Here is a 17,343-nt window from a genome sequence, read left to right on the forward strand (position 1 = left end):
GTTACACTGTTATGAAGTCGGCCAGGGTCCCTGTTCCACACAGAGCTCACTTGCAATCTTATCACCACTTTAGAGATAAGGAAACTGATGCCAGAGAATTTAACTGAATTGCCCAAGGTCACACTCAGGGAGGTGGCAGAGTAAGGTGTCCTGATGCCCAGTCCGATGCTCTTTGACTAGGCTGGACAAGTGCCTACAGGGTGCTCCTACTGAAACCCAAGCTCTGCAAAGTACAGAAAAACTCCCAGTATCTGAAGACTTAGTTTTTGCATCAACTGAAGGAGCACGGTCTAGTGGAATGAGCACGAGCATGGGAGTCAGAAGCACCTGGGTTCTAATAATGGCACTGCCACTTGTCTTCTGTGCAATCTTCGGCAAGTCACTTCACTGTGCCTTGGTTATCTCATCTGTCAAATGGGTATTAAGACTGTGAGCCCCAAGTGAGACATGAACTATGCCCAAACTGATTAGCTTGTATCTACCTCAGTGCTTAGTACAGTGCCTGGCACATAGTAAGTGCTTAACAAATACTATAAAGAAAAACATTACTACAGTGGTCAGAGCTGAGAAAAATGGAAAAGCAACCTGACATAATGGCACACCCACTGAGAAATAAATATGGAGGGAATACCCTGCCTTACTTTTTTATTTTATGGGATTTGATAAGCACTTGCTATGTACCAGACATGGTACTAAGAACTAGGGTTAATCAGGTTGGACACAGTCCATGTTTCACAAGGGGCTCACGGCCTAGTCCCCATTTTACAGATGAAGGAACTGAGGCGCAGAGAAGTGAAGTGACTTGCCCAAGGTCACAGCAGACAAGTGGCAGAACAAGGATAAGAATTCAGGTCCTTCTATCTCCCAGGCCTGTGCTCTATCCAGTAGGCCACACTGCTTCTCCCCACCTCTTTGCACCAACTCTTCCTCGATACATGGAGGATGCTGTCAACTTCAAGTAGAAAGACGCAAGATCAGATCATGGTCATTATCATGGTATCTCATCTCTCTCCACCGCGAGAGCCCTACTTGACAGGCTAATAAAGAATAGCATGATCCGACAGCTCCTGGAATCACGATGTGGCTTCAAACCACAATATGGCACAAGAGACATGATCTTCTCTGTGCATCAGATACAAAAATAGGGGCAGAGGACGGCACCAAGACCTAAACAGTTTTCACAGACCTCACAAAATTATTTGATACCATCAGTACATCTGGGTTCTGGAAATTAGTAAGCAAATTTGGGTGGTCTGTAAAGTTCATCAAGGTTCTAAATTCTTGACTATAAATGGCTGCCTGGGACAGACTCCTGAGATGGCATTTAAACATGGTTGCCTAATGGGTCAGATCCTGTACCATTTATTCCCTGCAACCATCCTGGAAAATACAATAAGAGGTCTGGAATAATAATAAGAGAAGCAGCGTGGCTCAGGAGAAAGAGCCCGGGCTTCGGAGTCAGAGGTCATGGGTTCAAATCCTGGCTCTGTCACTTGTCAGCTGTGTGACTTTGGGCAAGTCACTTCACTTCTCTGTGCCTCAGTTACCTCATCTGTAAAATGGGGATGAAGACTGTGAGCCCCACGTGGGACAACCTGATCACCTTGTAACCTCCCCAGCACTTAGAACAGTGCTTTGCACATAGTAAGCACTTAATAAATGCCTTCATTATTATTATTATTATCATCAGAGGAGGAGGAGGAGCAGCATGGCCTAATGGATAGAGCACAGGCCTGGGAGTCAGAAAGACCCGGGTTCTAGTCCTGGATCCTCCACTAGTCTGTGATGTGACCTTGGGCAGGTCACTTAATTTCTCTGTGCCTCCATTCCCTTATTTGTAAAATGGGGATTCAGAGTATGAGCCCTCCATGGGATATGGACTGTGTCCAACCTGATTACCTTATATCTACCCTAGAACCTAGAACAGTGCCTGGCACATAGTAAGTGCTTAACAAATACCATACTTCCATACTTCCGATTATCTCTTCCAACACAACAGACCTAGAGTATAGTCGATATCCTAGAGACAGTCATTCAAGAATTATTGAATATAAATGACCGCCACCTAGAAGACGTGCAGCGTGGCTCAGTGGAAAGAGCCTGGGCTTTGGAGTCAGTGGTCACGGGTTCAAATCCCAGCTCCACCAATTGTCAGCTGTGTGACTTTGGGCAAGTCACCTAACTTCTCTGTGCCTCAGTTACCTCATCTGTAAAATGGGGATTGACTGTGAGCCCCCCCGTGGGACAACCCGATCACTTTGTATATCCCCCAGCTCTTAGAACAGTGCTTTGCACATAACAAGTGCTAAATAAATGCCATCTTTGTTATTATTATTATTATTAGATGATTGTAAACAGATTAACCGAATCAAGCTGGCATTAGACCGAGGTGATGTATTAGTCTGCACTGCTGAAGTCAAACCCGGAGATTTATACTAGTCACACAGAGCTAAACTCAGTTAAAGAAGTCTAATCTAGGCAGCACATTGACCAAAGATGTGAATAAGGCTAAGATATCCTCTGGGAGATGGTCAGTATAGTGTCTGGCTCCAAACCAAAGTGAAAATCTACAGAGCCGAAGTGTTTCCCAGCCTTATCAATGGCTGCAAGACAGATTCATTCGTTCAATCAAATTTACTGAGTACTTACTGTGTGCAAAGCACTGTACTAAGTCCTCAGGAGAGTACATTACAACAATAAACAGACACATTCCCTACCCACAACGAGTCTAAATCTAATGCATGTGCCACATCTGGCTCCTTGGGCCATTCCTTCTGACACATTTATGGGCCATGCTCAATAACAACTGGCAAGACAAAAAACGCAAACAATTTATTATTTATCATTTATTTATTTATATTCATGTCTGTCTCTCCCTATGGACTGTAAGCTCATTGTGGGCAGGGAATGTATCTGTTCTAATGTTATATTGTACTCCCCCAAACACTCAGTTCAGTGCTCTGCACACAGTAAGCACTCAAAAAATATGATCGACTATCTGAAGCTCTGGAATGCTCTCAGTCTTTTAGTGGTGAAGCCGTGTGAAAATGAAGTACAGCAGGATCCTCAGACAACTGTTGGCTAGAGAGTGGCAATTTGAAAACCCGAAAGCTGGGAGGGCAGAGAAAGCATTTTAAGGACACAGAGAACCAAAGCCTTTAGACAATACTGCATTCCAGTTGAAATCTGGGATTTGACAGCTGAGGACAGGCCAGCATGGGGCAATTGCTATCACGAAAAGAATGGCACTTTTTGAGCAAAAGCTTGGCAGCTTCATTGGGAAGCAGTCTGGCCTAGAGGAAAGAGCATGAATGGGCTTGGTAGGCCACTTCTCTACTGTGTTTCCTTGAGCAAGTCACTTAACTTCTCTAGGCTTCAGCTTCCTCATCTGTAAAATGGGGATTAAAGCCTACTGCCTCTTACAGTTGGAGCCCCATATGGAACGGGTACTGTGTACAACCTGATTGTCTTTTACCTACCCCGGTGCTTAGTACACTGTTTGCGAGGAGACAAGGTCCTGTGAACATCAAATACGACCATACTACAAGGACAGTCCTTTTGTGTGCTCAATGTAGCCGGGATTGGGGATCTCCCATTGGCCTTTTCAACTAAAGATGTGGTCACACCTAAAATTCCCCATCAGTGGTGTCTTCTAATATGGAGGACGATATACTGGGTGAACAGCACTGAAACAAGTGCTTGGGAGACTACCATAATAGTAGAAGACAAGGATCTTCCAATCTAAACGGACACACATACATAAAACAGTTCACAAATAAGAGAAGTACATACTCAAATATTAGGGTATGTACACTATATGTACAAAAGGGTGACGAGATGAAATGAGCGCAGAAATGCTAAAGTGGGGTGAAAGTGCTGAGATGATGGTAGGGAGAATGTATCTTGGGCAAATAGAAAACTTTATCAGGAATAGTCTTCTAGAGGAGGAGGGATTTCAGAAGAGCTTTGAGGATTGGGAGAGTTGTGGTCTGGCGGATTTGAAAAGGGAGGGACTTCCAGGCAGGGGAAAGAGCACAACCCAGGAGCCCAAGGGGAGAGAGCTGAGAAAGAGGAAAAGAGATGTGAGCTTTGAAGAAAGGCAAGCTGGGGTACAGTGGGAAAAGAGAGTGGTACAAAGGAGAGAGCTGATGAAGTGCCTTAAAATCAATCTCGGGAAGCAGGTGGTCTAGTGGACCCATGTCTGGGAGTCAGAAGGTCATGAGTTCTAATCCTGCCTCCGCCACCTCTCTGTTGTATGACCTTAGGCAAGTCACTTAACTTCTTTGGGCCTCAGTTCCCTCAGCTGCAAAATGGGATTAAGAATGTGAGCCCTATGTGGGACAGGAATTGTGTCCAACCTAATTATCTTCTATCTACCCCAGAGTTTACAACAGTGTCTGGCACATAGTAAGTACTTAATAAATACCATATCAATAATTACTAAGAACCTGGCTTCTTATCCCAGTTCTGCCACTTGACTGTTGTGTGACCTTGGGCAAGTGACTTCACTTCTCTGTGCCTCAATTACCTCATTAGTAAAATGGGAATTAAGACTTAGAGTCCCATGTGGGAAATGGACTGTGTCCAACCTGATTACCTTGTATCTTCCCCAGTGCTTAGAACAATGCCTGGCAGTGTAAATGCTTTACAAACACCGTTAAGAAAAAAAAAGAGTTTCTGTCTAATGTGATACATGCAAATCATCTTTAAAATGATTACCTAAGCAAAGCAGAATGAAGTATAGATGGGGACAGCTGGTGCCTGGGAGGCCAGTGAAGAGGCTGATATAGCAGTAAAACAGGGACATGATATTAATGATAATAATCATTGTGCTATTTGTAAGAGCTTACTATATGCTAAGTGCTGGGGTAGGTACCAGATAATCAGCTGGACACAGTCCCCATCCCACATGAGGCTCACAGTCTTAATCCCCATTTTACAGATGAGGGAACTGAGACTCAGGGAAGTTAAGTGACTTGCCTAGGATCACACAACAGACATGTGGCAGAGCGGGGATTAGAACCCATGTCTTCTGATTTCCAGGCCCATACTCATCCACTAGGCCATGAGCACCTAGTCCAGAGTGGGGGCCATCTGGATGGAAAGGAAGAGCGGAGGTGGGAAATACTGAGGAGGAAAAACGGTCAGTTGAAAGAGCTAAGACCCAAGGATAATGCCAAGTTAACAAGCATTGAAAGCAATGAAAACAGTAATGTTGCTAACTGGACTGGAGACTTTAGGTTGAAGGGAGGATTTGGGAAGGAAGAAGAAGAGTCCAGTTTCCAACTTAAGTGTTAGTAGTAATAAATTCATTTATTTTGAGCAACCACTGGGTACAGCATACTCTACTAAGTACTTGGGAAGTAGAAGACTAAACAGAGATATAGAACAGAGGTCCAAGGAACAGCCAGAGTTAGAGGGTGAAGGACAGAAGAGGATCCAGGAAAAGAGACTGAGAAAAAGTGGCCAGAGAAGTAGGAGGAAAACCAGAAGTGAAATATGATGGCATTTTTAAGGGCTAATTATGTTACAAGCAATGTACTAAGCACTGGGGGAAATATAAGGTAATCAGGTCAGAGAAACAATCCCTGTCCACCATGGATTCTCACAAAGTGGAAAAGAGGACACACATTGAATCCCCCACTTTACAGCTGAGGAAACTGAGGCCAAGAGAAATGAAATGACTAGAGAAATGAAATGACTTGCCCAAGTTCACATAGATGGCAAGTGGCAGAGTCGGAATTAGAACTCGGGTGCTCTGACTCTTAGGACAGTGGTTTGGATGGTGAGACCAATATTAGGTAGCACTTCCCGGAGGAGAGAGTAGTCCAATGTGTCAAAGGCACCTGAGAGGAGAAGGAAGATTAGTAGGGAGTAGAGCCCATTTAATTTGGTAAGGAAGGGGTCATTAATGACCTTGGAGAGAACAGCCACCATACAGCACAGGAGTGGAAACTAGACTGTTAAAGCTGGCAAAGAAGCAGGGGACTCTGGATGGGATGTGGAGGGGCTTTACTTTTGGATTTCTCTCAGTCTTTTTTCCTCTTTCATTTTAATATCTGGAGGGATTGTGGTCTGGATTGACGTGCTTTGTCTCTCCCGCTGAATCCCAGTTGCCTTTGCATATCCTCAGCACTGGCTAACTGAGGCCCTGTTAACATGGCCAAATGATCACAAAATGTCACAAATGACAGCCATATGATCACAAATGTCAAATCAGTGGATCCCAGTGAGCTTTAATTATTTAACCTCTCCGCTTGCTGATAAAATCAGGGTAAACAGCTCACTTCCTGTGCCATAATCTGTGTTGGGCATTTTCAAATCTTTAGAAAAAAAGGAGCTGCTAAATGAACAAGGAATCTATAGCACATTGCAGAACAGGGGCCTCAATGTTGTTGTTATTTCCACTTTGAGATGTTAAAAATGAGATCTGAAAATTATATGTGTTAATTATTAATTAACTTCCCCATTAGAGTGGAAATATCTTGTCGACAGGGAATGTGTCTCATGCTTCTGTTGGACTTTTCCATGGGTTTAGGACATGCACTCTACTGTACAATAAATACCATCATTACTACTACTACGACTACTACTACCACCACCAAGCAATGTCAGTGGGTGAAAGAGGATCCAGGATCCTATCTCCTGAGCCTTTATACAGCTCTAAATGAACTTCCTCTACTTTCAAGTAGACGCTGGAATGGAACTAGAAAATGCCGTGATGAAAATGCACAGAAGCCCAATGCTCCAGGAAAAGAAGTCAGGTATCTTTGCACTCTGAAACAAGGCCAGGAGCTGGAAACACCCTAACAGAATGCTGCATGCAAGAGGGGTACTTACGTTTTTCGGTGGACTGGCCTGTGGGAAAAAGTGTTAAGGGTCTTTCACTGCAAGATGGTGGCTTTGAGTCATTGCTTCTCTTCCGAGACAAATGCAAGAGCGCATTTGTCTGAGGCATCTCGGGCACGGTGTTAAATATCTATAAATGAACAGATAACAAGCAGGTCACACACACTTCCATAAACAAGGGAGAAAATTCAAAGCCACTTGGAACACCTAAGAAGTCACAAAGTTACCCGAGAGCTGGAAGATAGCTCAAGCACCCTTTCCCTGACCTCCAAGCAGGACCGTACAAATTATTTAAGATAGGCCTCAAGGGCGTGGGATCCCACATTCTCACTCGACAGCTGGTTCTGGTGCTTAGCAACTGGTCACAGCTTTTCTATATTTCTCCTGCTGCAATTCAAGTTCATCTCATTTTTATTTTCCGGGAAGGTGAAGAATAACTGATCATTTTTTTTGTAATCACCCTTAAAAACCTTAAAGAGATCTAGCAAGCATATCACCCTGCCATCCTGCCTTCTTGCTCAACATTCCAAATTCCTTGAACCGTTCCTCTGTGTGTTCTATTTTCTGTCTCTGGACTCTCTCCAACTTCTCCAAAACTTTCTTAAAACATTGAGCTCCAAGTGGAGATATCTTTCAAATAAGAGCCTTACCTGCCACCTTGTTCCTGTCATCAATAAGTCTTTCTAGAGCTGGGGATGAAGGTGAGGATATGATTCCTCATTTCCTTTTCTTCCTCTCCCTTGTGAATCACCCTAGCTTTTGGAATTGTACCCTCTCAGCACTCGAGTGCATATCCACAATTTATTTATATAAATTTCTGTCCCACCCTCTAGTCTGTAAGCTCCTTGTGGGCAGGGAATATGTCTTCCAACTTTGTTATATTTTGCTCTCTTAAGCACTCAGTACAGAGCTCTACATACAGTAAGCACTCAAATGTGATTGATTGATTATTTTCTTTATTTTTTTTCCAAGACTCTCAGGGATCTCAGGAAATTAGTATGTGGCTATGAAATCAAAATGTACAATCAAGAAGTTTTGGTGTGTTTTTATTTTTTATTTTTTAAAGAATGAGATTGTTAAGAAACCAAATTATTTCAGCCAGAACAGCTGCTTTCCAAAGGTTGGCAGGTCTTCAGATTCCAATGATGCCCGCCAGCTTGTGAAGTTTATTGAAACTTTCAAACAGCTGTCTGCAAAAGAGTTATCATATTTTTCCTAAGGGGAATGGAATTTTCAACAGAATGAACTGAAGCAGTACCCCCACCCCACTTTTTTTGGTTTCTACCTAAAAAAGGACTTAAACATCTCTGTGCTTAGATGGAATTACTGCTTTCCTCTAGCTTAGTTTTTTAGTTCCTGACTGGCTTACATGTATCACGTGCCCCATAACTCCTAGTGAGAAGTAGCATGGCATTCCCAGGAGCACAGGCCTGGGAATTAGAAGGTCAGAGGTTCTAAACCTGGCTCCGCCACTTGTCTGCTGTGTGACCTTGTGTAAGTCACTTCATTTCTCCATGCCTCAGTTACCTCATCTGTAAAATGGGGGTTGAGACTGTGAACTCCAGGGACTGTGTCTAATCTGATTTACTTGTACAGTGTCTGGTACCAATGGTACAAATACCATAATTATCATTATCATTATTATTGACTCCTGGACCCTTCAAATGAAAGGGAGGTCACTGAGCAGCAGGCCAAAGCCATGGACGTGGGTATGGCCCCACCTGACATTATGTGGGTGACGCAGGAAGGTGCTCAGTCTTCCTGGGAGGTGTCTCCCATCCCCTCAGCCCGTCTTCCCAGCTGCCTCCCCCACCCCAGAACCCAGGAGGACAGTTGTAGCAGAGGGAAGTGATGCCTCATTCCAAGGTTTTGTCAGGGGCGGGGGGGGGGGGGTGGGGGTGAAACTGTGTCTCTGGCACCAGCCCCGATGAGACGGCTGGCCGGGGCAGGTTGTCAGATGAGGGGACATAGACCGGGACGGAGGAGCTCCAAAGTGTGAGGTGAAAAGTTGATGTGACTGATCAGCTTAAATCAATAGTATTTATTGAATGCTTACTGTGTGGAGAGCACTGCACTAAGCGCCTGAGAGAGTATGATATAACAGAGTTGGTAGACATGTTCCCAGTCCACAACTAGCTTTCACACACACTGCTGCATCCTGGCAGAGTGCTCTCCAGAGACTTCCCAGCCTATTCATTTTGGTGTGAGATCAGCATGTAGTCTCTCTGTCTTACCATAAATAGCTGGCGTTGGTCGGCAGCCTCCTTGTCATTCATTCATTCAATTGGATTTATTGAACGTTTACTGTATACAAAGCACTATACTAAGCGCTTGGGAGAGCATAATATAACAATACACAGACACATTCCCTGCCCATAGTGAGCTTACAGTCTAGAAATGAGAAATAGCTTTGACCTAGGATAGAGAAACCAAAGGAAAACTGTCAGGATTTCTGGGTAATCTGCAAACCCCAGAAACAGCAAGCTGAGCTTCCATTCTCACTGTCAGAAGAATCTGTGTGGGACCGGGATTTTGTCCCATATGATCCCATTTAAGCCTGTGCCAATATATAGAGGGAGCACTTGATAAATGCCTTAAAAGAACCAAGTAAGAGCATGAGACTAAGGGTCAGGAAACCTGGTTTCTAATCCTTATCTTCCCTCCCAAACCCTGCCCTCTCCCTGACTTTCCCATCACTGTTGACGGCACTACCATCCTTCCCATCTCACAAGCCCACAACTTTGGTGTCATCCTTGACTCTGCTCTCTCGTTCACCCCTCACATCCAACCCGTCACCAAAAACTGCCGGTCTTACCACCGCAACATCGCCAAGATCCGCCCTTTCCTCTCCATCCAAACCGCTACCCTGCTGTTTCAATCTCTCATCCTATCCCGACTGGATTACTGCATAAACCTCCTCTCTGATCTCCCATCCTCCTGTCTCTCCCCACTTCAATCTATACTTCACGCTGCTGCCTGGATCATCTTTGTGCAGAAATGCTCTGGGCATGTTACTCCCCTCCTCAAAAATCTTCAGTGGCTACCAGTCAACCTATGCATCAAGCAAAAACTCCTCATGGCTTCAAGGCTGTCCATCACCTCGCCCCCTCCTACCTCACCTCCCTTCTCTCCTTCTACAGCCCAGCCCGCACCCTCCACTCCTCTGCCACTAACCTCCTCACTGTACCTCGTTCTCGCCTGTCCCACCGTCGACCTCCGGCCCACGTCCTCCCCCGGCCTGGAATGCCCTCCCTCCGCACATCCGCCAAGCTAGCTCTCTTCCTCCCTTCAAAGCCCTATTGAGAGCTCACCTCCTCCAGGAGGCCTTCCCAGACTGATACCCCTTTTTCCTCTCCTCCTCCCCACCCTCCTGCCCTACCTCCTTCCCCTCCCCACAACACCTGTATATATGTTTGTACAGATTTATTACTCTATTTATTTTACTTGTACATATTTACTATTCTATTTTGTTAATGATGTGCATGTAGCTTTACTTCTATTTATTCTGATGACTTGACACCTGTCCACGTGTTATGTTTTGTTCTTTGTCTCCCCCTTCTAGACTGTGAGCCCGTTGTTGGGTAGGGACCGTCTCTATATGTTGCCAACTTGTACTTCCCAAGTTCTTGGTACAGTGCCCTGCACACAGTAAGTGCTCAAAAAATACGATTGAATGAATGAATGATCCCACCTCTGCTACTGGGTGATCTTGAGCAAGTCAGTTAACTGCTCTGTGCTTCAGTTCCTTCATCTGTAAAATGGTGAGATAATACCTGCTCTCCAAAACTCTTAGCTTGCAAGCACCAAATGGGACAAGAATGATGTATCTGGTTATACTGTTTCTGCTCCAGAGCTTAGAACATAGTAGGACTTAAATAAATAACAAATACCCATTTTTCAAGATTGCACCATATGGTTTCATGGGGCAATTTACTGTGATATGCCAAGTTGGCATTAAGTGTGGCTATCTCATTTTAAAAAAGAAACTTGATGGATTAAGCAACCCCAGGTTCAGAGAACACCAAGTTTACATTAATCAAATGTGGAGGAAAAAATCAAATATAGGCACATCAGAAATGAAAGTAACTAACTTCACGTGCTTGCCCTTAATCAACTGTGTTCTCAACGACATCTGTCCTACCTGGATATTGAAGGCACAACTCCTCCAAGGTCTTTCCTGACTAAGCCCTCATTTCTCTTCTCTCACTTCCTTCTGCACTAGGCTGAATTACTCCCTTTATTCATCCCTCCTCCCAGTCCCAGAGCACTCATGTCCATATCTGTAGTTCATTTTCTTATATTAATGTCTATCTCTTCCTCTAGGCTGTAAACTTGTTGTGGGCAGGGAATGTGTCAGTCATTGTTATATTGTACTCTCCCAAGTGCATAGTACAGTGCTCTGCACACAGTAGACACTCAATAAATACAATTGACCGACTGGTTCCAACAGAGTGTATGGGTTGAGCAGAGGCACCAGAGGCTCAATTGCATTAAAAGAAGTTTTTCAGTGGGCCAAGGAGGAAATGGAGGCCAGTGCCAGGGACAACAATTTTCAATGCAACTTGAGAACTGGGAGAAAAATGCTTTCATTCTTTCACCACGGAGCAGTTTGCATGCACTCTCTCCTACTTCCTTAGCAAGAAGATCCTTGTCCTTGCAGACCCAGGAGTCCTCTCCAATAACACATGGCTAGTTCCCGGTGACATGGCGGGGTCATGAGTTTAGCCTGGATTCTGACACTGATTGGTTCCATGACCTTGGGTCTGTCCCTGACTCATCCCAGCTCTCTGTTTGCTCTTCTGAGAAAACAGGCCTAGAAGAGCTCAGTGCCCATGAGCAGAGTGCACATTCATTCTCCTCCCCCGCAAAAAAAACCAGGCCAGCAGCTGACCCAAGGTGAATCTCTACAAAATGTCCATACTTCCTCTCTCTCTCTCTCTCTCAAGCATAAATGCCCATGGCACATGTGCAGGGCACAAGTGGAGCTGGGCCAGGGCTGAGAGGATCCAGACTGCCTGGAGGTCAAGAAAAAGGTCTTAGGAGTACATGGGAAACCCGAACTGCAGAATTCTATCAGTTATCTGGTGGGGGCAGCAGCAAATTATGTTGTCAGTAGTTGAATTGGGTGAGCCAGTTTCCTCCATCTCCCAGAATTTCCACTGTGCTCTCCCCCACCCTGCTAATTGCTATGTTGCCAAGAGGAAGATCTGATATATTGCCAAGAATAAGACAGAGTGGGGAGGTAGGGAGAGGGATGGGAATCGATAGGCGTGGTGGGTATGGGGAGAAGTATCCCAGGAATAAAAGTTTTCAAATAATGAGTGCCCTACAGCCCACTGCTTTGACATTGTAAAAAATGGGGCACTGGTCGCCTTTTCAATGTGGCAAAGATGGTGATTGGTTACAAGAAGCTCCTGAGCAGTGGCTGGATGAGTTTCTGGATGATCAAGCAGTGTGACCTAGTGGAAAGAGCATGGGCCTGGAGTCAGAGAACCTGGGTTCTAATCCTCACTCTGCCACCCGTCTCCTGTGTGACCTTGGATAAGAAACTTAACTTCTTTATGCCTCAGTTTCCTCAACTGTAAAATGGGATTCAAAACCCAATCTCCCTCCTACATAGACCACGAATCCCACGTGGGACAGGAACTATGACTGAACTGATAAACTTGTATTTACCCCAGCACTTTGAACAGTGCTTGACACAGCATAAGTGTAAATATGATAAAAACAAATCAATACCCAGCTCCAAAAAGCCCAGGGAAAGATCAGTTGGGAGCCATGGAAAGACCCCTCACTCACACTCTGCTCCTTCACCATGCCCTCCTTTGCTATCTCTCTCTCTACTCCCCAACTGTCTCTCCAAATCCTAAATGTGGGAAGGGCATTTTATTATTTTCTTAATCTTTTTGACTAGAGTTTTAAGGTAAACTTGATTCTCACTGAGGTCCTGGGAGGGGAATTTTTAAATATGACTGCCTTATTGAACTATTCTTTAAACCACTGCAAAATGTACATTAAATTTGCACAGGAGTATTTGCTGAAGATGTTATTAAGTCCATCCTCTCATTTTCAATGTTTTTTTAAGATGCTGGGATTTTCCACCCTACTATCCAAGCCCAGGCAGATGCTTATCAGAATGCTTGTGAACATTAGCAGCCATATGCCGATTATTGAGGACAAACAGTGGTGTGACCCAAAAAAGGTATTGCTTATGTTCTTGTGGAAGTGAATGCATATCTTACAAGCACACATATATGGATAACATTATGTATATAACACAAATTTATTCCTAAATTCTCCAAACTTCATTTTTTTTCCAAGTTCTGAGCCCCTGTGTATCATGAGGGGCATAGTAAAAAAACAGTTTTAACTGCCTGCCAAACTAGAGAGAAGGCATCCAGTAACTAAGCCACAGAGCTCCCAGTGAAAAAGGTCACAAATCAGTAATAGTTTTGACATCTCTGGATTTAAATCAATCATTATTTATTGAGCACCTTGTGCAGAGCAAGGCACTAAACACTTGGGAGAGTAGAAGATAACAGAGTTAGTGGAACTGCTCCCTGCCCATAATGAGCTTAAAATCCACATCAGAGGAATAAAGAAAAGAGATGATGCATCATGAGAATGGTGAAAATTGTGTTGGAGACACAGATACAAGGACCAAAGTCACCTAAGTTTATAATTTTCCATCTGGTGTCCTATTGCTGCATAAGAGCAAGAAGATTGTGAAATGTCTTCCAGACCAACAAGCACTGTTTGAGCCATTTGTCCTAAACATCAGGTTAAGATAAACGATAATAGTAAAAGTATTTATCAAGTGCTTACTGTGTGCAGAGCACTGTACTCAGCGTTGGGAAAAAAATATGCAGGTGGGAATGAGCCATGGTTCCTGTCTCTTGGGAGGCTCACAATCTAGTTATTATTCAGATAGGGAATTTGGAGGTTTCAGGCCCTCAGTTAACTTGATGAGAAATGGGCCAGAGTCTGTCTGGGCTTCTGGCAGCCATGAGGAGACAGAAAAATGTGAGTTTTTTTAGATAGAGCATGGCTTTTGAAGGAGAGTGCCTTACAGATGAGAAACACAATTAATATCAGTATAATGACAACATCCTCCGAGCCATGTGAAGCTAAGGCTGAGTAGTGAATTAAAATGGGACACCTATGTGAAAGTGAATATCTAAAGATATAATAAAACAGCCTCAAACAATATGACCCAAGAGTCAACATCTAGAGACCACGAGACCAGAAATATTACTCTTTCTGATTGGAAGTCTCATAAACAGAGAGAGTCATTGTAAGGAACACTAGTCAAAGCAGTATAGAGGTGCATTCATGAGTATACGATGCAGAATAGAGTACTGGCCACTCTCCAGTCTTTTCAGACACAAACACACACACTCGTGTGTGTGCATAGGACTAAGCCATCTGAAGCGTCATCTTCAAAACTGAAGAGTAATTATATTTATGCATATATAGACATCTCTACTAATCACTGGGTAAGCAGACAGGGATGCATGCTAAAATCCTCTGAAGAAAAGTTTCTGATCCCAATTAGTATTTGGGGAGGGTGTCCATAATAGTGCCTGGAAATCTAAACAGGCTTTTATGTACAGATCCATTTGGGGAAGCTTCAAGTTCCTGCACCCACCAAAAAAACCCCAAACACACAGCCTCCCATGTAAAAAGATTTAAAAACGTCTTACTGATGTTGGAGAGCATCACAGGAGTCTCATGACTGGGACTTGGTGGAGGAGAACAAATTTAAAATATATCCATAAAGTCATACTCATGGGATGTAATGCTTCTGGGGTGCCCTCTTACAAAAGAATAACCCTAATGTGACAGTGCCGACAACTTGCTTTACAATGTCATCTACCTGCAAGGGGTGGGCACTGGGCAATTCTACCCAGGTAAACTCAGAACTGATGACTCAGTTCCCAGGAAAGAAAGTTAAAGCTACAAAGTAAAAAATGCACCACTAGTGGCTATGATATCATAATCATGAGCAATATTTATTTTCTGCCTGACAACAATCGTATTACCAGAAGAGTCACTCCAAGTTCCTAGGGAAATGTAACACAATTGCCAAACATCTGTCATTTGCCAGGAATTGTTCAAATCAACTGCTTTTTATTAGGGTATATACATCCAGTAGCAGGCCAAAAAAAAAAACCAAAAAACAACCCAACAAACCTAGTGTATTTCAACGGCAGAATAGGTGCAATAAACATTATACACCTGGCAACTTACCAACATCTGTCAAAAGACTTCAGCTAAATCAAATCAGCTCAAATTAACACAAATGTACTGGAGAGAAATATCATCCTAAGGAGGTTTGGGATTTGGCTTGAACAATGAATGGTAAACCCGTTTTCTATTGCTGTTATCTTCATCCCCAGAAAATCATTTGCTATAAAGTTCGGGGGATGGTCATATGGATCAAGTCATTAATTTGTTTAGAGGTCCTCAGTGGCACAAAACTACTTTAATCTTCACAGCTTAACAGCTCAAAGGTTATCAGTGTCTACTCCTCTGAGCTGAGAACACTTAGTTCTGTCTGAACACGTGTTTTCACTATGTGTTTTGGATAAAACATGGTGGTAGAATTAGGAACTATTTCCCCAGCCCCAAAGCACTTATGTACATGTCCCTGTATTCTCCCATTTTCCCTATCTGCAATTTATGTTAACTTCAATCTTTCCCTCTAATATTCATTCATTCAATCATATTTATTGAAGGCTTACTATGTGCAGAACACTGTACTAAGCGCTTGGGAAATACAAGGCGGCAACACAGTCCCTACCCAACAACAGGCTCACAATCTAGAAGGGGGAGACAGACAACAAAACAAAACATGTAGACAGGTGTCAAAATCACTAACAAAATAAATAGAATGGTAAATATGTACAAGTAAAACAGAGTAATAAATCTGTACAAATATATACAAGTGCTGTGGGGAGGGGAAGGAGGAAGGGCAGAAGGTGGGATTGGGAGGAGGAGAGGAAAAAGGGGCTCAGTCTGGGAAGGCCTCCTGGAGGAGGTGAGCTCTCAGTAGGGCTTTGACGGAAGGAAGAGAGCTAGTTACTGTAAGGGCCTTGTGGGCAAGAATCATGTCTACCAACTCTGTTGCATTGTGTTCTCCCAAGTGCTTAGTTCAGTGCTCTGCATAATGTAAGCACTTGATAAATACCATTGATTGAATGTTCATGTGTCTAGCTACATACAATGAGTACCTTTATGTGTTTTCCTTAATGCAGGGCTCTGCAATAATGTAACCTTCTTGCAATTGCATATTGCATTCCTCTTGACAGATAGGATGAGTAAAGCGCTTAGTACAGTGCAAGCGCTCAGTACAGTGCTCTGTACACAGTAAGCGCTCAATAAATACGATTGATTGATTGATGAGTAAATCATATGTCATTTTGCGAAAGCTCGATAGTCATCTTTAAATCAATTCTGGCAAAAGCATATCCGTGTACACAGACACTCACACCCCTCACCTGATTTAAGCAAGGAAGTAATTTTATGACAAACAAATAAGTCACAGTTGCTCCAGACCATCTGTGTCCTTCCTGACACTATTTTGCACTTGAGCTTGCATTGCAAAGGAGATCAAATAACTGCTTGGACTGAAATTTTGAATTTACCCAACACTACGAAAAGCAGGCAAAAGGGACTTTTTGAAATGGCTCCTCTTTCCCCATCTCTAACTTGCCTAAACCCTTGGAAAGCTGATACTGAAAAAAAAAATCCCCTTGCCTGAAAGGAAACCAAGAGGATCGTTGGATTGGGCAGGGGTTCTGATCATGGCAGGGTTGTAAATGTTCTACTTTAAGAAGGAGAAAAAAGTCAGCAATAATTAATTCTTCCTCCTTTCCTGCAAATAGGCCTAACTAGATTTCAAGAGAGTGAAAAAATCTGGGGGACCTCTCAATAGTGGTCCTGCTACAACTGCAAACCAGAACCTGTTTGCTTAAAGTATCTAATTCACAGTCAGTTGGCAGCATGGTGATGTACTGAATCCTTCAACCCTAGTTTTGGAAGATGCCCTAAGCAATCAAATGGGTCAGGACCCCAGCTTCAAGGCTTGTGGTTCACTGAAGTGCCAATATCTGGTGGAAATACTAGACATTCATTCATTCAGTCGTATATTGAGCACTTATAGTGTGCAAAGCACTGTATTGAGTGCTTGATCCACCCTCAGTAGCCTATTCCAGTGTTTTCAAACCCTAAGAGTCAAGATGCTCTTCCTTATGCCCAACCAAAATATTTCCCACTTTAATATAAACACACTTACTCTTACTCAGTTTACTGAGGAATTAACAGTCAAAATCCTCCTTCATAAAAACCATTCAAATACTTGAAGACCACTTTGAGTCACTCCTGAGCCTTTTCTTCTCTAAGAGAAACAACCCCAATTCATCATCAATGATATTTATCGAGTGCTTACTGAGTGCAGAGCACTATATTAAGTGCTTGGGAGAGTACAACAGT

The 17,343-nt window shown here is 43.5% G+C and overlaps 1 protein-coding gene across 2 annotated transcripts in view; it reads right to left on the reverse strand.

Moving 5' to 3' along the window:
• The window catches only part of ARHGAP26 (Rho GTPase activating protein 26), a 488,708-nt gene that overhangs the window by 103,269 nt on the left and 368,096 nt on the right, over window positions 1-17,343 (reverse strand). For both annotated transcript variants that reach the window (XM_038739982.1, XM_038739983.1), the window contains exon 19: window positions 6,841-6,979. In XM_038739982.1, coding sequence (XP_038595910.1) covers window positions 6,841-6,979 — 139 coding nt within the window. The remainder of the gene's footprint in view (window positions 1-6,840; window positions 6,980-17,343) is intronic.

Source organism: Tachyglossus aculeatus, chromosome X1 (genome assembly GCF_015852505.1).
Source record: "Tachyglossus aculeatus isolate mTacAcu1 chromosome X1, mTacAcu1.pri, whole genome shotgun sequence".
In the NCBI taxonomy this organism is placed as follows: Eukaryota; Metazoa; Chordata; class Mammalia; order Monotremata; family Tachyglossidae; genus Tachyglossus; species Tachyglossus aculeatus.